At 37.0% G+C, this 21,361-nt stretch overlaps 3 protein-coding genes across 6 annotated transcripts; 1 reads left to right on the top strand and 2 right to left on the bottom strand.

Moving 5' to 3' along the window:
- Positions 1 to 591: 591 nt before the first annotated feature.
- Positions 592 to 4,120, bottom strand: crcp (calcitonin gene-related peptide-receptor component protein). Of its 2 annotated transcripts, none has more exons than XM_057360512.1 (6): positions 4,079 to 4,120; positions 3,167 to 3,203; positions 2,840 to 2,938; positions 2,601 to 2,695; positions 2,139 to 2,226; positions 592 to 913 (listed from the first exon to the last, which is right to left on the bottom strand). In XM_057360512.1, the coding sequence occupies exons 1-6, from the start codon at positions 4,084 to 4,086 to the stop codon at positions 776 to 778; spliced, it is 465 nt and encodes a 154-aa protein (XP_057216495.1). In that variant the 5' UTR covers positions 4,087 to 4,120; the 3' UTR covers positions 592 to 775. The 2 variants fall into 2 exon arrangements, with proteins under 2 accessions (XP_057216495.1, XP_057216496.1); XM_057360513.1 differs by having other exon boundaries at positions 2,139 to 2,196.
- A 576-nt stretch (positions 4,121 to 4,696) lies between these two features.
- asl (argininosuccinate lyase) lies at positions 4,697 to 13,878 on the top strand. Of its 3 annotated transcripts, none has more exons than XM_057360481.1 (17): positions 4,697 to 5,290; positions 5,381 to 5,443; positions 5,583 to 5,777; positions 6,616 to 6,699; positions 6,889 to 6,945; positions 7,053 to 7,150; positions 7,268 to 7,345; positions 7,488 to 7,565; positions 7,672 to 7,724; positions 7,917 to 7,979; positions 8,067 to 8,181; positions 9,752 to 9,836; positions 12,886 to 12,945; positions 12,997 to 13,098; positions 13,337 to 13,417; positions 13,508 to 13,614; positions 13,691 to 13,878. In XM_057360481.1, the coding sequence occupies exons 2-17, from the start codon at positions 5,429 to 5,431 to the stop codon at positions 13,833 to 13,835; spliced, it is 1,416 nt and encodes a 471-aa protein (XP_057216464.1). In that variant the 5' UTR covers positions 4,697 to 5,290; positions 5,381 to 5,428; the 3' UTR covers positions 13,836 to 13,878. The 3 variants fall into 3 exon arrangements, with proteins under 3 accessions (XP_057216464.1, XP_057216463.1, XP_057216465.1); XM_057360480.1 differs by having other exon boundaries at positions 4,698 to 5,295; XM_057360482.1 differs by having other exon boundaries at positions 4,706 to 5,295; positions 13,015 to 13,098.
- A 115-nt stretch (positions 13,879 to 13,993) lies between these two features.
- ca4c (carbonic anhydrase IV c) lies at positions 13,994 to 21,039 on the bottom strand. Its single transcript, XM_057360484.1, has 8 exons — positions 20,509 to 21,039; positions 17,848 to 17,895; positions 17,548 to 17,712; positions 17,311 to 17,456; positions 17,115 to 17,207; positions 16,505 to 16,571; positions 15,853 to 16,013; positions 13,994 to 15,489 (listed from the first exon to the last, which is right to left on the bottom strand). The coding sequence occupies exons 1-8, from the start codon at positions 20,561 to 20,563 to the stop codon at positions 15,304 to 15,306; spliced, it is 921 nt and encodes a 306-aa protein (XP_057216467.1). The 5' UTR covers positions 20,564 to 21,039; the 3' UTR covers positions 13,994 to 15,303.
- Positions 21,040 to 21,361: the final 322 nt, after the last annotated feature.

The following is a 21,361-nucleotide window of genomic DNA, read 5'->3' as shown; positions in this document are numbered from 1 at the left end:
TCTCAGTTCTGAAAGTTTTGATTGGCTCATCGGCTTTGCCTTGATGACATGGCATGCTGTCACAAATCTGTACGCAAGTTTGAATAGATGAGTCTCAATTTATCTCAAAAGAGAATAGTAACATTATCGTATCACAAAATGTTTTCACAGAATACAAAGCTTTCTCCAAAGCTAAGCAAATTAACAGTTGTGATTTTTTTTAGAAAATAAAAGATGCTTATCAAAGGTGTTCCTGGTTTGGCTTTAAATAAAATGTGTAGGCTCCAACAAAAATCGAGTTTGACAAATGTCACAAAACAACTTTATAGATACAAGCACTGGTAAACATAATTTTTTTAAAAGCTCAATAAAAATTGGCCAAGACAATCTGAGAAATTATAGATTGGTAAATTAAATTAAAACTATATTTAAATTGCTTTCACACATTTATTTATACTTGCTTGACCGCTCACTGATTATACATAATCAACATAATTATTGGCCAAATTGAAGAGAAGCAATACAACAACGTTCAACAGGTTGCAAGTACATCTAAAATTAAACTCTTTAAATGCTTAGTTTCAATAAATATAAAACCACAAAAAGCATGTATTTACTACAACGATTTAATCATTTAAACATATAACTTGTTATACAGGGTATTTGTAAACATGATACACAACTTTTTCTAAGATATAACTTCTGGCTGACATGCATCACATTAATATAATGAATATCAACAGTAGACTTCAGACAGAAGTCCATTAAAAATAAACAAAGTCATTCAAGTCGTAAGCTACTGATCTGCCTCCATCTCAGTGTCAGCAGATGCATTGCCTTCTTTCTGTGGGTCACCAGGTAGGATGTCTGTGACTTTCTGTATGAGTTCATCAATCTGTTCTTCTGTCAGTCTTTCCTCACTCTCCTCTACCATCTGCAAGAGGAAAATATGATCAATTCCCAATATCAAAAAGCAGCCTTTACCATCAGCTTAGCAAAGGCACTGATATGATATGAGAATGGAGTAAATAATGAACAAGTAAATTTTAGGTGAACTATTCCTTTAAGGAAAGAAAACCACGTTTTTCAATTCAGTATTGGAATAGTCCTGCTTTATTGAACAAACAAAGGTTTTATTTCTTGGACTGGCAACCAACTGTCAATCAGTGTTTTGTATGCTTTTTAAAGCTGTAAATTGTGGTTTGCTTTGCTCCGTAAAAATGACATAATATCCTACATCTGTTTTTAATGTGTAATATCTGTCCTACTGCCCCAAACGGTTTGTTTAAATGCATTTTTTTACTTGCAATATTAAAATGCTGCCCATTCTGCTTTCTGTTATACACTGCCCATCACACACTCTTATATTTCGTTGGACCACCTTTAGCTTTGATTACAGCACGCATTCGCTGTGGCAACCTTTTTGCTAAGCTTTTGCAATGTCCAGAATGCCGTCCAGAGTTGCATTAATTTTTCACCAAGATCTTGTATTGAAGATGGGAAAGTCCAACCGCTGCGCAAAGTCTTCTCCAAGACATCCCAAAGATTCTCAATGGGGTTAAGGTCTGGCCTCTGTGGTGGCCAATCCATGTGTGAAAATGATGTCTCATGCTCCCTGAACCACTCTTTCCCAATTTGAGCCCGATGAATCCTGGCATTGTCATCTTAGAATATGCCCGTGCCATCAGGGCATTCCATTGGTAGTCAGCTGACCTCATTCGTTGGGCACATAACATTACTGAACCTAGAGCTCCAATCCAATGGGAGGCCTATCTGCTTAGTTAAATCCAGGTGGTGACTTTTTTATCTGGACGAGCATTGTATAATACTCTCTAGATTTTAAGAATTTATCTAATGCAGTTTTATATTAAAGCAGATGATCTATTTATCTGTTATTATGCATGCAAAAATAATTTCGTAGGGACAACAGCTTGTAAATTGTTTTGGTCATGTTTTTTTATTTTCGGTTTGTTTGATTTATCATGCTTTACTTCTCATCTCATTTCCTTGCATATTTAAATACATTGTTTCCATAAACATTCTTAGGCTGACAATAAATGAGCGTGTAAAAGGTAAACAAGGAAAGGAGATATAAAAATATATGCAAATTCAAGATGAGATAAGTATTGATGGCACAAAAGAGTTTACAGGACTCTCACCAGTTGGATTTCAACAGCAGTCTGAGGTCTGTGGTTAAGCAGCTGCAACTTCTCAGCTCTTTCAACAGGAACAGAAAAGAAACAACAGCTACTTCTGTCACTGGCTTTAAATATACTGCAAGTGCAAAATTGCTTCACAACAGAAAACATGAGTGTAATACAGAGTTGTAACATATTGCATTAGATTAAGCCAGGACTAAGGCCTTGGTTAAATTAGGTTTTTACAATCATGCATTACAAAAAAGCTTAACTGGTGTGCATTTGAGACAAAACAAAGGGAACTTACATATTTTAAAATATGTCAATGGAAGCTATTTTCAGTTTTGACAGCTCTAACATTTATTTAAGTATAGGACTAGTCTCAAGCCCTGTCCGAGAAACCGCCCCTTAGTGTTTAAAGTGGGTCTAAAAATCTATTGTCATTCCACAACTCTTTATTGCAAAGGTTTTTTTGGAACTCACTTGGTGAGCTTATGAGGCAGCATTGCAGTAAGGAAGTCTTTCACAGTCTCTGGTCTCTGACGGACACATGGCGTCTTGGAGAGGTACTTCAGTGTCTATTGAGGCATGTACATCAGGACATTAAAAAGCATAACTGAGTAATCCTGTCTGAAGATTATTATTAAAACAATGAGTAACTGCAGTGTGGCAAGACATAAACATTAATTCACACACACCGCTCATTTATTCAAGACACACACCTCATACATGATGGTGTTGAGATTCTGCTGCCCAGTGCTGTGCTTATTTTTGACAACTTCCTTTCGTTTCTCTTTCAAATCTGACAGCAGCTGATAGACCTAGTTGATTGGAATTTGTGAGTGAGGCCATAAACCCATTAATTCATCCATGGCTTTAAATCCACAACATGCACTTCATGCAGAAAACATGCAGAAAAAAAAAAAATGCACATACGTACACACACACGTACACACACACGTACACACACACACACACACACACACACACACACACACAAACAAACATAACAATCGGTCAAAATAAAATCTACTCTAATGCATACTTACCTCATAATTGCTTAGCATAGCGGCATTGGAATCCTTTCTGCAAAACAGATTTGAATTAAAAGGATGAATTGACGGTGAAGGAAGTTGACTGGTTTACTTGGATATGATCTTTCTTTAGATTGTATATACCAGTTATTGTCAAAAAGTAGGCCTATTGGTCTTTCAGTGTCTTGGGATTTGTAATATATAACTGCTGTCAACATAAAATGATCTAATTTGAGAATATCCTGTTTTTTTGGGGGGGGGGCATGTAAGGACCATAAAACTCATTTTATTACAAAAATGTAATATCAAAAGTGTCTTCTGCAGATTACTATACATCATGTTTGCAGCCAATCAACATTTTATTGGAAGAAAAGTATTCATTACTCATGCATTATCTAGGGATGCTGCATCATCTTTAAGAAATTTTCACCGCCTTTCTGTCATCTATTAAATTTAACGTTACATAACTTACATAAAACTTAGATAATTTAGGACACTAGAAATTGCAAAACATGTAACGTTAAAGCACACTTTCATTAACAACCCTCCTACTGCATACATTTCTTCCGCAAATTTTGTGATTGTATCTTGTATTTCAGTTTATATTCAATTTAATATGATATTTAAATACGCAATTCTTTTATAACGTTACATAGTTTTTTTCTTGTTTGTTTTTTCTTTCATTCAGTTTATCATCCTCAGAACACAAATATAAAAGGGGAACAAATGTTCAGATGCAGTGTACTAGTCACATGGTTACTCCCTTCATATTCTCGTAAGCGGCTAACGTTTGTCATTATAATTCAGAACAGGTTTCCTCACCACAGCGCTATACTTAATATTTTATAGAATGACATGACATAACATAATAATATTAATTTCATGCCTGTGTCTTATCAAACATAAAAAGCAAATGATGTTGCTTACACTTCCATCCTGCTCGCCTTTATGGTTCGTCCACTAACAACCACCGACGAGAAAACGGAACTTTCTGTAAAAGTTCCTACCCAGTTTCACGTTCGAGGGAGCATATGCGACTGAATTGTTGTTGAAGATATATATATATATATATATCTTCAATATATAGATATATATTTGGTTTAACTAGATTTTACTAAAGAGTTGTCGGCTCGTAGTTTTGTCCAGCTATTTATTCCCATTGTTTGATGCTGCAGTATGAAAGTTTTTTCCTAAAAAAATAAAACTGCATCGGTCCATCAATGAAAATGTATTTAAACCTTGACTGAACATGTGCATGTTTTTTTTTTATCTGAAAAGGTATATGCTAAGTAAGGTGGGTGTAGCTTTAAATTTGAGGATAATATTTTGTTACAATTTTTTCCCCATCATGATAAAACTGACGTTTTCATGTAATGTCACATGGCATAGCGCCATCTAGCGTTCAATTTGTATAGCAGTAAAGCTTCTGTTTTGGGGGAGGTGCCTCTGGCTTTCGTTCTTTGGAAGTGATCAGAGCCATTGAGAGAGAGAGTTCTGCCAACGGTAGTCCAAAACACTGGTGATTCGTGGAGCCTTCAGATTCCAGGAAGTTATGTTTTCTCTTTAAATGCTTTATTTCTTTCGTTTTTTTATTCATTAAATGGCTTTCGTCTTTAAATGGGTTAAAAGTTTACCTCAGTTGGTCTGTTTAGTCGCAGCTCCATGCGTAACTAGTAACTTCCGGGAACTATTGAGAGCCCGTGTCACGTGATTCATGGAGACGTCAGATAGTTCCAGGAAGTTATGTTTTCTCTTTAAATGCTTTATTTCATTCATTTTTTATTCATTAAATGGCTTTCGTCTTTAAGTGGGTTAGAAGTTTACCTCAGTTGGTCTGTTTAGTCGCAGCTCCATGCGTTACTAGTAACTTCCGGGAACTATTGAAACCGTGAAAAAACTGTTCCATTGGAATCAACGGAGAAGTCGCGACTCTCTCTATCAATGGCTCTGGAAGTGATATGTGCTCCCCAAAATGAATGACAGCTTGAGAACCGTCGCTTAAGCTTCTGGTTGGTTCGCTTGAACTAATTTGCATAACATGGGCAGAGCTTTCGCCTTCCCAGAAATAAACGAGGTAGAAACGTTTTTCACAAGGTGATTGATGTGTGTACTTCGTTTTCACGGATCGGTTAAAGCGTGGTAAGGTAAAGACTGCTTTTTGCACTTCAATGACAAAATCTGACATTATATTAATTTGCATAATCATACATGTGCTGTTTGCATTTTAAGCGCTTGTGCTGAAGTCATCTGTCATAAAGACCGCACGAGACGGTTGCCATGGCAAGTCCAGAGGTAAAGCTTGTTCACTTTTCTAAAGGCAGTACGGGTTTTTGTGTAAAACTATTCAGATATGTGAGCAACAACAACCTGCGGTGATGCATATTGAAATTCTAACCGTAATGTTGCTTTTGCTTTATTCTGTGTTAAACAGGGAAATAAATTATGGGGTGGTCGATTCGTGGGAAACATCGACCCAATAATGGAAAGGTTTAATGCGTCTATCTCGTATGACCAGCGCATGTGGCAGGCTGATATTAAAGGAAGTAAAGCATATGCCAAAGCCTTACAGAAAGCAGGTTTGGTCACCCAAAACGAGATGGAGCAGATCCTTACAGGTCTTGACAAGGTGATTACACATTTTACAACACTATCTCACGAGCCCTTTTAGTAATCTCCAAATGAATGTGTTGCAGTATAGCTTCATTAACAGTGTCATATTCTTCATGAAAACTTCATACAGTGAAAGGATCTGGTGTGAATATTTACCACCACATTGTGCCATAGTCCAGTCCCTCTCTGGATCCAAAGTTTAATGCATCACATACAAGAACAATGCTCTGACTTCTAAATACACAATAACACACAACTAACCACATGACCACGCTCTTGTAAACTTCACTGTGTTGACAGAATATAAACACTACCCTATTATGGAACATTACAGCTGCTGATTTTTTTTTAGGGATCATTCCAAATTTTCATTTATTTCGCATTTCTAGATGTATTGTGGCCATTCCAGTCCAATGTCTGTTAAATTTCAACAAAATCAAACCTCAGGAGTGACATAAAGTCATCCAACAGCAATGTGAAAGACTGGAAGCATGACAAGACACTGTGAAAACTGTGATAAAAAACTTTCTACATGTAGAAATATGAATGTTGTTTTGCTTAAAGTGAATATGAACTTGTTTTCTTTGTAGCATTTGATGTCTGAAAAAATACAGAGCATCTTCTCTGTTATTTTCACGTTTCTCAAGGTTTTATTTTTTGCCAATAAGTGCAAATAGAAACAATATTTTTATTTGAAATTTGGGAGAAATATTGTTAGTAGTTCACAAAATGAAACAAAAACGACCATTTTACCTAATCACATACCTATAAATAGTAAATAATCAAAATAAAGATTATTGTCACTTTTCATTTATCAAAACAAATGAGGTATTTAAAAATGTCTTAATGATCAGGTTCACGATGAATGGTCCAGAGGCGAGTTCAAGATCAAAGATGGTGATGAGGATATTCACACCGCTAATGAACGTCGTCTGAAGGTTGGTAGAAAACACTTGTTATTATAACATTTGATTTCTCCAAATGAAACATTACAGCTTTTAGACGTCCAAAAAACAGCGATTGATTACTGCCTATTCATACTGTCATATTTTCCTTTTAATTTTGTACAATAAAATATGGAAACAATATAAAAAAGGAAAATTTGAATTGCTGGTTTTCTTTTACAGGAGATTATTGGTGATCCAGCTGGAAAGCTTCACACTGGCAGGAGCAGAAATGATCAGGTAGTTTTGCCTCAGACTGAATGAAACCTGAATTAGGTCGTTATAAATGTAATATATCTTCTTCAAACTGGAAGCTTTGTTTGCATTTCTCCTCATTGACTGGATAGGTTGCAACGGATATGCGGCTGTGGCTGCGGGATGGGATTTCCACTCTGAAAGAACAAACTTTACAGTTTATCAACACTATGGTGGAAAGAGCTGCCGTGTAAGAATATACACAGGTTTCTGACTGATCTCAGACATGTTTTAATATTCCAGATACCTGTAGACATTTGACTAATGTGCACACACCCATCCCAAATCATCTATTGTTTTACACCAGAGAGATCGACGTCCTGTTTCCTGGTTACACTCACACACAGAGGGCTCAGCCAATCAGATGGAGTCAGTGGATTCTCAGGTGCTCTTCCATCTTCAATGTTTTACAGTTTCTTACAAGTCTTGTGTAAAGTGTTATGACTTCATACATATTGACTTTCATATGGTTGCCAGATATCTTGTATTCCTTTAAATGAAATGTATGTTCTGTTACTATTTTTAAGTCATGTGGTGCCGTTGAGCAGGGACGTAGAGCGACTGGAGGAAATCAGGAAACGTACTAATGTGATGCCTTTAGGAAGGTCAGTTTTGTGTGTACACACCGCACACTTTAACTGTGTTAAATGATACTCTGAGATATACTGATACAGCTCAAGCGATGTTTAAGGGAATTTTCTTGCCTTGTAGCGGAGCCATTGCTGGGAATCCATTCAACATTGACAGAGAACTTCTCCGTAAAGGTTAATAAAACATTGTGAATTTGCTTCCTTGTATTTTAGCTTTCATATTAATGTACGCCTGTTTCTAATTTCCCCCATATAATCAGTGATAAATGACGTCACATACTGTATGTGCTATGTGTTTGCGTACGTATACAGTTAAAAAAAGTTCACCTATTTACATTTTATCATCTGGTTTTTATTATTCCACAGAACTGAACTTTGACAGTATTAGTATTAACAGCTTGGATGCTACTGGACAGAGGGATTTTGTAGGTTTGTGCTTTTTGCAATAATCCTTTAAGAGTTTTATAACTTTTCAAGACGTTAGTGTTAATGTCATTCAATCCAACAAATGCACAGCGGAGTTTCTCTTTTGGGGATCGATGTGTCTCACACATCTTAGCAAGATGGCGGAGGATCTGATTTTGTACAATACCAAAGAGTTCTCCTTCATTACATTGTCTGATGCATACAGGTAAGATCTCAAAACACACATACGTGAGATAAAGAGATGAGATTCATGTATTCTTAGTATATCATTCATTTGGATTTGGGTTTGTGTGGCACTTTGACGTAGGCCTATGCAGCCACGGAAAAAATTGAGAGACCACTTCAAATTTTCATTTAATCAGCATTTCTAGATGTTTTGTGGCCGGTCCAGTCCAGTGTTTGTTGAATTTCAAACCTCATGAGTGACAAAGTTCTCCAACATCAATGTGAAAGACTGACAGTATGACAAGACATAAAAATTCAGGTTATCACAACTTTTCATAAACAAATTTTACTGTTGTATTGCATAAAATTGAATATAAACTTGTTTTCTTTGGAGTATTTAAGGTCTGAAAAAAATGCAGAGCATCTTTTCAGAGCAATATTTTTATTAGAAATTTGGGAGACATATATTGTTAGTTCACAGAATGAAACAAAAACGATCATTTTACATAAACACATACCTATAAATAGTAAATTGATATATGAAATGGTCTCTTCATTTTTTCCGCGGCTGTATATACTGTAAGCACATGAGTTGGCCATCTTCAGCTTTAGCATCACGTGTCACTCGATTTCCAGCTCAGTTGAGGATTTGGCTTTCCATCAAGCATTTTTTGTCTAACAGGAAAGAGTTATTAGCCAACAACATTTGCTGCCCAATGAACAAGAACAAGTCCCGTGTGTTCATTGTTGTGTCCTCTTAATACTCTGTAATGTCGCAGCAGACACAGCTCATTAGTTTGAAGCCCTTGGGTTTTGAGTATTACTCCTGACGTTACTACATGCTGTTTGGGTTCTGGCGCACCGCTCACGTACGCACATTTCCATCATAAAACTGCTGGTGCCGTCGAGCTTCAGGCAGTGCAGCTTATGAACGGTTCTTGATTTAAGTGATTTTGTGGTACACTTACCATCTCAGTTAGGCCCAACTCTTGAACTGGAGTACTGTGTGTGCATGTTCTAGCTCATGCCATCCGTTGTTAAAAGCAAATGGCGTTTCTTCTTGTATTGTTAGTCTTTATGACCTGTGAAATGCTCTGTCTGTGAACATTAACAGTTTTTTCCTAATATTGACCACAGGGTGCTCTACAAGATATTTAGTGAATTACTTATTATTTCCAAATAATTCTCCCTAAAATGAGTTATCATTTACGCACCCTCATGTCATGCCAAACCTGTATGGTTTCCTTTCTTCTGCAGAACACAAAATAAGATATTTTGAGAAATGTCTCTGTTGTTTTGTGTCCATGCAGTTGAAGTCAATGAGGGCTAGTGTTGTTCGGTTACCAACATTCTTCAAAATACCTTCTTTTGTGTTCTACAGAAGAAAGAAAGTCATACAGATTTGAAATGACAGGAGCTATAACTTTAACACCATTATAGCGCTACGGGACGCCACAGAGTGTGTCAAAGCTTTGTCTTTATCTGACAGTACTGGATTCCGAGGTCTTGGGTCACAGATGCCCACTGCTGTAAACAGATTGTTGTACACAGACTGTCTGTTGTGTGCTGAGGGATGCTGTCTGCGCTTTTGTTTGTGTTTGTGTGAGCAGCACAGGAAGCAGTCTGATGCCTCAGAAGAAGAACGCAGACAGCCTGGAGCTCATCCGCAGCAAAGCAGGACGAGTGTTTGGCAGAGTAAGACTCAATATTTTACATAAACCCAAAAAGACAAGAGAACAGTTGGACTTATGTCATTCATTTGTATTCATTGTTTTTATGATGCAATGGATTTAATTAATCTTATATGGGTACGAAATAATACATGGGAATCATCAAAGCTAAGCACAATGATTTAAAGGAACAGTTCACCCAAAAATGAAATTTGTGTCATCATTTACTCACCCTTGAGTTGTTCCAAATCTTCCTTTAAAGGGCAGAGCCCTTGTTGTTTAGACTTTGGAGTGTGCAGGGAATTAGCGTGCCAGACGTTTGGAATGCACTTGGCAAAGTAAGCGATGTAATTTCTGTAATGTTCCAGTGACAACGAAGCATTGTGTCCGTCAGCAGATGTCACTGTTTTAATGGCATAACTTAAGCATAAAACCTGTTTGCAAATAAACAATACATTTTATATTTTAAAAAGTTTTTAAAATATGCTATATAATATATAAACACTAATATACTGTATATAAAAAATTTCAAAATATAAAATGTATTGTTTATTTGCAAACAGGTTTTATGCTTAAGTTATGCCATTAAAACAGTGACATCTGCTGACGGACACAATGCTGCATTGTCACAGGAACATGTCAGCTGAAGATAATGAGGAAATTATGTCACTTACTTTGCCAAGTGCATTCCAAACGTCTACATAATGCCTTGTTCACTCCAAAATCTAAACTCCGAGGGCTCTCCCCTACGAAGGAGTAGGGCATAGGAATGATGACCATATTTCCACCCATCATCCCTGTACAGAAGAAACCCAAAATATCTGGACTTAATGACTACAGGCCTGTTGCTTTAACATCTGTGGTCATGAAGTCATTTGAGAGACTTGTACTGGCCCACCTGAAGGACATCACCAGACCACTTCTTGATCCCCTCCAGTTTGCTTACCGAGCAAACAGGTCTGTGGACGATGCAGTAAACATGGGACTGCATTACATCCTACAACACCTAGACAGACCAGGGACTTACGTCAGGATCCTGTTTGTAGACTTCAGCTCGGCCTTCAACACCATAATCCCAGACCTCCTCCTGCCCAAGCTTACCCAGCTCTCTGTGCCAACCTCTACCTGTCAGTGGATTATTAACTTCCTGTCGAACAGGCAGCAGCTAGTGAGGTTGGGAAAATTTAAATCCAGCACATGTACCATCAGCACCGGAGCTCCTCAAGGATGTGTTCTTTCTCCACTGCTATATTCACTCTACACAAACGAATGCACCTCTACAGACCCTTCTGTCAAACTCCTGAAGTTTGCAGATGACACCACAGTCATTGGCCTTATTCAAGACGGTGATGAATCTGCCTACAGAAAGGAGGTTGCTCAGCTGGCTGCCTGGTGTAGTCAAAACAACCTAGAGCTGAATGCATTCAAGACAGTGGAGATGATAGTGGATTTCAGAAGGAACCCTCCATCACTTCCTCCCCTCACCATCCTGGACAGCACTGTGGATACTGTGGAGTCATTCAGGTTCCTGGGCTCCACCATCTCTCAGGACCTGAAGTGGGAGTCCCACATAGACTCCATTGTAAAGAAGGCCCAGCAGAGGTTATACTTCCTCCGTCAATTGAGGAAGTTCAACCTACCACAGGAGCTACTGACCCAGTTCTACTCAGTGGTCATCGAATCTGTTCTGTGCACTTCAATTACTGTTTGGTATGGCTCGGCCACCAAATCAGACCTACGAAGACTACAACGGACAGTTCGTAGTGCTGAGAAAATTATTGGTGCTCCTCTGCCCACACTTCAGGACCTGTACGATTCCAGAGTGAAAAACAGGGCAAGAAAAATCATCATTGACTCCACACACCCAGCACACAAACTCTTTGATCTGCTGCCCTCTGGCCGGCGCTTTAGAGCACCAAACACCAGGACTTCCAGACACAGAAGCAGCTTCTTCCCCCAGGCAATCTCCCTCCTAAACAGATAACTGCTCCTTAAGAGCAATATTCCACTTCCACTACTCCTATAGTGTGCACTATAGTGCCTTATTATATCTACATCTTATGTATACATGTATATAACACTACCTCTACTTACTAAATTATCCATTTGCACAAGTGTACATACAATCTGTTAATATGTTTATTCTACTATATACTACCCTGTACAATGTCTCTTATATGTTATTATCCCCCATTTTCTGTAAAATAGTCTTTATTTTATATATGCACAATTTAGAATCTTTTAGACTGTAAATCGTATTATATTGTATTGTCATTGTGTTGAATGTCTGTACTAGAAGCTTCCAACACCAAAGAAAATTCCTTGTGTGTGCAAGCACACTTGGCAATAAAGCTCTTCTGATTCTGATTCTGATTCATATTTGGAATGTTGCCTGTGACGGTTCGGTATGAATACACATACCGTTACACCCCTAATATATATTGAGCATTTTTCCTACTATGGTAGTCGATGGTGGCCAAGAACTGTTTGGTAACAAGCATTCATCCAAATATCTTTCACTGTGGTCATCAGAACAAAGACATGTATACAGATTTGGAGCAACTTAAGGGTGAATAAATGATGACTGAATTTTCATTTTTGGGTGAACTGTTCCTGTAAGTTGATGGCAAAATGTTTTTGCATGAGAAAACGAAGCCAACATTTATACAAAGAAAGATTCCCGTAATGCATCGCTTCTCAAAGTGTGGGGCGGGCCCCACTGGTGGGGAATAGAGACATGACATGGGGCGCGACAAACGGGAGAAAATACTGTCTTTTTGTGAGTTATTTGTAAGTTAAGTAGGCCTAATAATGATAGAATAACACTCTGTCACAATGTAGAAAATATGAATGGTCTTTTTTTAAACATAATTTCTTATTTCTTTATATTTTGACGTGAAATACGACCTGCTTATTTCCATTTACAGGTTTTGTGAGATTTGCTCTGTCAAATCTTTTAGTCAAAAAAATAAGTTTTGGTCTAAACTTTTATTACAAAAATCTAATACAACTGTCACAACTATTTTACTACACAATGTTGTATTTATTGTACATTTCACTCCTCTGTAACGCAGTGTGCAGGGTTTCTGATGACTCTTAAAGGCTTACCCAGCACATACAACAAAGACCTACAGGTACAACACATAACAGAGAATATTATTATTATTCATGACATTCTTTCACAGTACAGTTTTTTAATGCAGGAGGACAAGGAGGCCATGTTTGACACCTTTGACACAGTACATGCCGTGCTGCAGGTGGCGACAGGTGTCATTTCAACTCTGGAGGTGAGAGACAGGTTTATACCACAAGTTAATGTTGTTTTGTCATCATGTCATGGACAATGAAGAACAAAACTGTTACCGCAGTTAAAAAGTAAGCAGGTGAAAAGTTGTACAAGATCCAAAACGTGTTTGTGCACATAGTAGTCTGGCTGAAATTTGAGCAATGTAAAGGAATTTATTTTCATGCCCTTTCACTGATGGATCTCGAGTGTAAGAACACTTTGGCTTTTTAATTCTTCAGATAAACCAGAAGACAATGGAAGAGGCTCTCAGTCCAGACATGCTGGCCACTGATCTGGCTTACTACCTGGTCAGAAAGGGAGTGAGTATATCTACAGTATTCCTCCATCCATAGCTTCATTTCTCAGCTTAAGTTCTTCAGTAGTAGCGTATCCATCCATGCATATTGTAGATGCCATTCAGAGAAGCCCACAGCTGTGCTGGAAAAGCTGTCTACATTGCGGAGTCCAAGAAGATCCCTTTGAATCAACTCACTGTTGAGGATTTACATACAGCCAGGTCAGCAGGAACAAACACAGAACACATCCCGATAATTAATCTTTATTTGTTTAACCCTCTCTCTCTTTATTTTTAGCCCATTGTTTGATTGTGACATATGTACAGTGTGGGACTACAGCAGTAGTGTGGAACAGTACAGTTCCCCCGGTGGTACTGCCAAGTGTAGCGTCACGGCTCAGATTGAACACTTCAGAAGCTGGTTACGAACACAACGTCAGTGACCAATTCACAAGTCACATGGTCAATAAAATGAAATTTATTCAAGAGTTTGTGCAGTCATTTTAAGCTTAATTTAAAGTCACATACAATTTTCACTGTACAATTGGAATTTGTTTAAAGTTTAATCTTAAAATGACATCCATAGCAAACCCTCTATTTATCAGGTCTTCACATCTTTAGTCATCAATAGTTATGAAGTTCGATATAAAGACCTCTGTGGTTTGCATAAACATAATATTCTAACAGTGGAATTTTTATTATTAAACATGACAGAAACATAAATGAAATTTGTGCTGATCATGTAAAAATACAATTATATTATTAAAAACTTAAATAAATCATGTAACTAGTGCAACAATCTAAGTTCTACGGAGTAAATGCATTAGTGCATTGCATTCCAAATGCAAGACATTATTGGATACTTCATACTTAAACAACATTTATTCTGAAAAGCAAAAGGCTAAATGAGAAAAGCTAAAGAAACGAACACTGGAATATTGATAAAGACACATTCATCCATCAAAAAAGCTAAGCTTAAGTTTTTATTTTAAATAAAGAGCACAGATGAATCATTAACAATAAGATTCAGTACATACATTAATAAAGTTAAAAAAAAATACATTTTACATTTTATGTTGACCTAAAAAAATCTATTCTTAACCGTGATTTCAAGTTTGGCATCCGTAGTCAAAGCTGCACCATTCGAGAACTCTTAACGTAGCGTCTGGAACGATTTTCTTTTGAATGGTGTCATGCCGTACGATAACTATACATGAAGATGCCGTGCGTGTCCGTGAATACATGAAGTCGGCTGACTCGGCTCCCATTCAAAAGATAAACCGGAACAGCTTGATGCAGTCGGTTGCGGGAGCCAATACCGTTTCACGTTCAAAGCCAACGAAATGACGCGTCGGACACGAGACACGGGAGAGCCAGTGGCATCGACGCTGACGTAACTTCCTCTGGCGGCAAATTTTGAACGTTGTTCTTCACTGGATTTGAGATTTACGGCGGACGGTGATCGCTTTCGCATCTGTTCCTCTTACAAATCGATCGTTTCGCGTTGGTACCCTTGGAATATCTGTATTTTTGAACGACACTGTGACTGCTTGTATTATGTGTTTTATATTACGATAAATAAACTGTTTTAAACATTCAATAAACATTACTTGCTCAAACTGTCTGAATAGTGTCATGTAAACGCAATTATCCTGGCCATTAAACTTAAATTAAACCCCGAAACATCATTGCAAATTATATCTAATATACATTTTCATAATGACGGTGAAATTCGCGTGCCCTTCACGTCGAAAAACGACGCCAAAGGAGTACCTTGAGCGTTCAAACGTGACGCCGAAGGGCGCTGACCGAGCGTAAATATGTGACGAGTCGCCAGTGAGAATGTGTTGGTTTAAACTTGTTTTTTTTTAAAAAAACTGCTTAAAATGTGTTCTCTACCATTCAACCAAATCACCTTTGTTGTCCAAAAGCACAAAAGAAGCACAGAAACAGGGTTATTAGACCTGGCAGTGCACGCACACCGTCACTTTTCACAGACGTGAACACAATTCGTCTATTCAGATTCTGCATGGGACGGAATACTCCAGTCATGGGTTTTTCTGTCCTGTATAACAGCTGTCGAGTCACTAATGCCAGCTGAAACAGAAAAAGTGTGAATTAAAATCAGTAGCCATTAGACGTTTCAGTGACAACAACATAAACAAATGTTATGTGGCCCAAATTTAACTTCAACTAGACCTCCACAAAGAATCTATAACTGTTGAGTAGTTTTAATTTAATGTAATACAATTAATATACAATAAAATATGAATATAATTAAATATAAAATTGTTATATTATGACCAAACACAGACCGGAAGTTAACTTTGACATGGTGTGTACATCCAATGAATGTCTATAGTCTATCCATATACATGTCTAGTGATCAAATATGGACGTTTGAGTAGTAAATAAATCCTGGATTATGATACTTTTAATCTAGATGTAGGTTTGGTATACCTGCTTTTGGCTAATGGGCAGAGTCTGATGAAACACAGTCCACACAACAATCTGGTCACACCCTGGAGTGGTCAAGGAGCCTGAGTACCGATAGTAACTCAGTTTACTCGCAGGAAGGATGATGTCAGCCAGTCTAAACCCTAAAATGGTACTACTGTTCCCTTTAAATCGTAGAGAACAATGAAAAGAAAGTGACATTTGGATTGTTAAAAAAGACTTTATATAAAAGCATCACAAATTGAAATTTTATTTAAATGAAAATGAAAAAAGTAGTTAAAAAAGCTGCCTTATATTTTTAAGTGGAATCAAACTGAGTTGAATTTAAATTACAGATGCACCGATATCGGCCAATAATATTGCTCCATAAAAAGCAATTTTATACACTATCGGCTATCAGTATAGATGCACCGATATTTAGTATCGGTGCATATCGTAATTTAAATGATAGTAAACTGGCTTTTAAATGAAGTTGGAATGGGTTAAATTTGATTTTTAACTTATACAAAATACCAGTGAGATTGTAAAAATGTACATTCGAGTGACTTGTAAAGCCAGTTTGATTCAACTTAAAAATGTAAACTACAGTTTTAAGGTAAAATAGGTGATTTCTTTACAGTGTAATATTTCAATATACTGTACAGTATGGGCTCACCTTGATACCGAACTCTTCCTAAAGCCTCTATAACTCTATCAAAGTGTTTGTTGGGCTCTGAAGTGACCTGAAAAAAATGAAGTCTTTTCAATAGTACGGCATTGCTTGAATGCACTGTAAGTTGCTTAAGATAAAAGTGTCTGCTTAAAGGGATAGTTCATCCAAAAATGAAAAATCTGTCATCATTTGCTCACCCTCAGGTTGTTTCAAACCTGTATACATTTCTTTGTTCCAATGAACACAGAGAAAGATATTTGGAAGAATGTTAGCCATTTTCCGTTCTGGGACATCATCTACTACCATAGTAGGGAAAAGATATTGTATTTTTTTTTCTGTTGAACACATAATGAGATATTTTGAAGAATTTAGGAAAACAAAGAGTTCTCGGGCACCTTTGACGACCATTGAATTCTTCCTACTATAGTAGTCAATGTTAGTCAAAATTACTAACATTCTTCCAAATATCTTTCTTTGTGTTCATTGGACCAAAGTCATTTCAACTATCCCTTTAATGCAAAAGTGTTATTATCTACATGACCCATTAAGAGCTCACAAGCTCACTTTTGCTTTTCAAGTATCAAAGAGAAAAGATGACAGATGGTAGCAGTACCTCAAAAAAGAAGGCAAGTGCTGCTATCCCCGTCGTGTCACTCTCAGCCTCCTGCAAGCTGCTGTACTGCTCTTTAATGTGAACAATGTGGAGCTGCGTAAAACAAAATAACCAAGATAAAATCAAATGATTGTCAATGTTTCCATCCCATCTTACATATAGTGTATAATGTAATGTTCTGATATGGGATTCAGACCTCCATAGGATAGCGCTCCCCATCCACAGAGTGCTCCGAGCCCGGCTGCTGCTCCTCTCCCCAGTGCAGATGAAACTGAACGGCCTTGTATGTGGTCGGAAGACCGCCACCACAGAGCCGCACAGATGAAGGAAGCGCGAAGTGAGCTACAAAGATGCAACCTGTCATTGGTATTGCACTATACTAGAATTAGTCAATGAATTGAATTTGACAAATTAAACTGAACTTCACATCCACCTGAGTGTCCGTGATTTTCCACAGTGATGGTGACACCGTCCTCATGACCCTCGAAGATGAAGCCGGTCAGATTTGAGTCATGTTGTACCTTGCGTGTGACAATGTTGATGGGTGACTGGCTCTGTCCTCCACATTTTGGAAAAATCTTGTGCCAGTGATTGGGCTCTGAACCACACAAAAGAAACAATTACAGTAGTCTGATCAAATGTTTCTCTGCTCATTCAACTATAGGAGAAACGTTACACAAGAGCTTTGTTTTAGTGGATGACTATGCAAAACGTCCAGGTACAGTGTTCTTACCTTTACATGTGTCATTGCATGAGAACTGGCTCTGGTAGCACCACTCACCTGGAACAGAGTGACAAGCCTGATGAAACTGGTTTTACGGACGACTACTGGAAAGTATTCAGATCCGTGACTTGACGCTAAGAGCAGTCTTACGGACCATAGTTACAATGCTGGTCATTAACTAACAATTTTGTTTATTTTGCGGTCGTATATGCAGGCATGCTTTGATTGGTTAAGTATTTCCTGATAATCATTGAGCCATCTAACTGGATTCCCCTCCTGATCACCTGCATCAGAGAAACATGTGATGAAATGCAAAGGCGCCTTAAGCTTTCCTTTTTAACGCTGTCCACTTGTGAACCCACCAGCCCTTTTATTTAACTCGTTCAAAGCTTGAAACTGTGATTTTCATCTTACACATTACAATAGTTTGATCTTCTATTCTAACCATTTTCTATAGTAATATCACAAGTTCCAGTAAAACTCAGTTGTTGCGTGTGGAATGTGATGCTGCATGAGAAAAGTCGTGCATGTAACAACACAACAACGTAATTGTAAGTGACAAAAGTATGTTGTGGGCGTCTGTCTGATCATATCCAGTGCAACATTCAGAAGAAGAACTTTGAAGTGCTGAGACAATAAAATTGAAACACCTTGCACAAGGTTAGCCTTTGTTAAAAAATAACCCCTGTGAATTCAATATCCCAAGATGCACTGCACTACAGGCGAGATTAACCAGTGACAGAATCCAAACTGTCAGAGCATATGTGTTGCATTTACAGCTTATGGAAATTAATAACATCACATTTACATTTTGTTTGCTTTTAATATTATTAAGTACTTCGGAAGAGGTTATCGGTATGCTTGACAAAATAATGCACACCTTTTGAAAAATGTCCCATCCGCACACCCCAGCAATGGTATAGAATCTATACAATTTCGCTCACGTTTTGGAAAAGTTCTTTGTAAATGTTATATGCTCAACACATCATTCACATTCCGCTTGGGTTTGTATGATTCCTCAGTTCTTTAGCTCAACAGCATGTGTTAGCAACACAAAGGTCATGGGTTTGATACCCAGAAAACACACTAAAGGTCTTTGCACATACAGTCCAAAAATTTCGTATATGTGTTTTTTCGTATTAGGCTCTCGTTTGTACGGTGTCTCTGAATTGTTAAAAAAGGCCACTCAAAATGCTTGACGGATGCGAAAAATGCAGAAAATCGAACCCTGTCCGAATTTTTTATGACGGACAAATTACTAATATTCTTCAAAATATCTTCTTTTGTGTTTTTCAGAAGAAAGAAAATTATGCTGTACAGGTTTGAAATGACAAGAGGGTGAGTAAATGATGACAGAATGAATGACAAAATAAGGTGTCTGCCAAATGCGTGAATGTAAATACACGTGTTATTCACATGCCAGCAGAAAAATACTAACAATAATCTTATGGCATTTAAGACAACCAGGGTGTGCAGAAAAGACACAAAGCAATTAACTGTCTTCTTCAAGAGAGTCCAAGAATGCATATTGTACTCCATTGAAAGTACAAGGAGCAGAAGAACGAAAGTCTTAAGTTTTGACTAAAATGATACTAGAAAGTCATTAAAGGTGTTTATGCTGGTGATGCTGATTAGTGTGTTGTGCCAACAAAACAAACCAAACATTTTCCCACAACGATTAGCAAGTATGTACTTTCACAAGATTTTAACGCCACCATCATTATGAGAAATATGAGATCTAACATATACTCTATGTGACTTTATTAAGAAATAAGTCATTTTAGTGTTATGTATATATTAAATGTCAATATTTGTTTACATTTATTTGCTACAATGTACAGAAGGCTCCAAAGGTCTGACACTACATCCGGAACTTGAAAACATATTTAAACCTGGAAACAGCAAAAAAGAAGAGGAAATAAATATTTAAAAACTCGGAAAAGGTAATATTGAAGTGACATAAAATAAAGACCTTATTTAATTTAATAAGCCTCTGCTCTATTACTAGGTAACTAATGAAATGTAAGTAAATTTATGACCATGCTAACTTCTTTGTGCAAAAGGTCAGATTTCCTTTGCTTCAATTAAAGCACAAAAGATGCTCTTTGGAACGTTCACACAGCATGCTGTGAAAACATGGATCAGCAGATTTTGCACAGACGTGTGAAGGCTGTGCCAGCTGAAATCTGCAGTCATGAATGCATACTAATAAAATAATTGTAATATATTACATTTATAATATTAAATTTAAAAATGTGAAATTGATTCTTTTTAGTGGTCTTTAGGACCCCTCAATACATTGAACAGTAAAATGTGTAAGATTATGCATTTGTTAATAATTTTTAATTTGTTAATCATTTTGAATAATAGTATAAAATATACATTATAATGCTGAAAATCCTGAATTTATCATAACAAGTCTTATAAATCATCAAACTTCATGACTATAAAAAAGCACACATTGTTTCTGTGCAAGAAGGATGAGTCATATTTCACTCCTATTTTTTCAGGCCAGAATTCAAAGCTTCAAAGCAGTCATTCAGTCACCTGTACACACACACACAGAGAGAGAGAGAGAGAGAGAGAGAGAGAGAGAGTGTGTGTGAGAGAGAGAGAGAGAGAGAGAGAGAGAGAGAGAGAGAGAGAGAGTGTGTTCTTGAACAGTCTTACCTGAGCACAGTTTTAGAGCCAAGAGAACAGAGGAGAGAGAGAGAACAGATGTCATGTCTACAATGCCAACACAACTCTCACTGCCTAGTGTTACAGGAATCAATTTTATACAGTAGGGAAAGGGAAGGAGGAGAGAGGGAGAGTAAAAGAGAGAGAGAGAGAGAGAGAGAGGTTTACAGGTAAAAGGTGAAATGAAAGGTGTAAGTAACTTAGGGCAGGAAACAGGCCAGTGAGGCCCACGGTGACGTTGTTTAACTCATAATACAACCTAGGGCAAGAGAGGCCAGTTCAACTTAATGATGTGTTCCCTCAACTCATGATAAATGACTTTGAGTCATTCAAAGGCCTGTAGAGGGCACTGTTCTACAAGAGCAGAGCAAACCACGGGACAAAAATTGTAAGTTACTTTGTGCTTTAACAAAATCTGTAATTTGAATGTTATAAGGAATATGAATATTTATTTAAAACAAGAAGGAATTGTACGTGTTGCTTTATTACAGTTGTTTCACATGTATTTTTAATTTTGCACTGTACAGCAATGTGTTTTATCATTAACAGAAAAGTCTGTGAAAATGTATTATATTATATATTATATTATTACTTTAATTTTATTTTTATTATCTATTTATGATGGCTACACCGACCGATATTGTTTCAAAGTAATTTAATACAAAATATTTCAATATTATATTTTAATTTAATTTTATTGTGTTTCTTATCCATTTATTTATTTTAATGTTTATTTATATAATGTTTGCTGGCTACACCAACCAATATTGTTTTAAAAGTAATTTAATAAAAATATTTTATTATTTAACTTTAATTGGTTTTTTATTTAAAATTGTATACATTT

The sequence above is a fragment of the Triplophysa rosa genome, linkage group LG19, assembly GCF_024868665.1.
Source record: "Triplophysa rosa linkage group LG19, Trosa_1v2, whole genome shotgun sequence".
Classification (NCBI taxonomy): domain Eukaryota; kingdom Metazoa; phylum Chordata; class Actinopteri; order Cypriniformes; family Nemacheilidae; genus Triplophysa; species Triplophysa rosa.
Note: the sequence above shows the minus strand (reverse complement) of the source record. Positions and strands in the feature narration are given on the sequence as shown.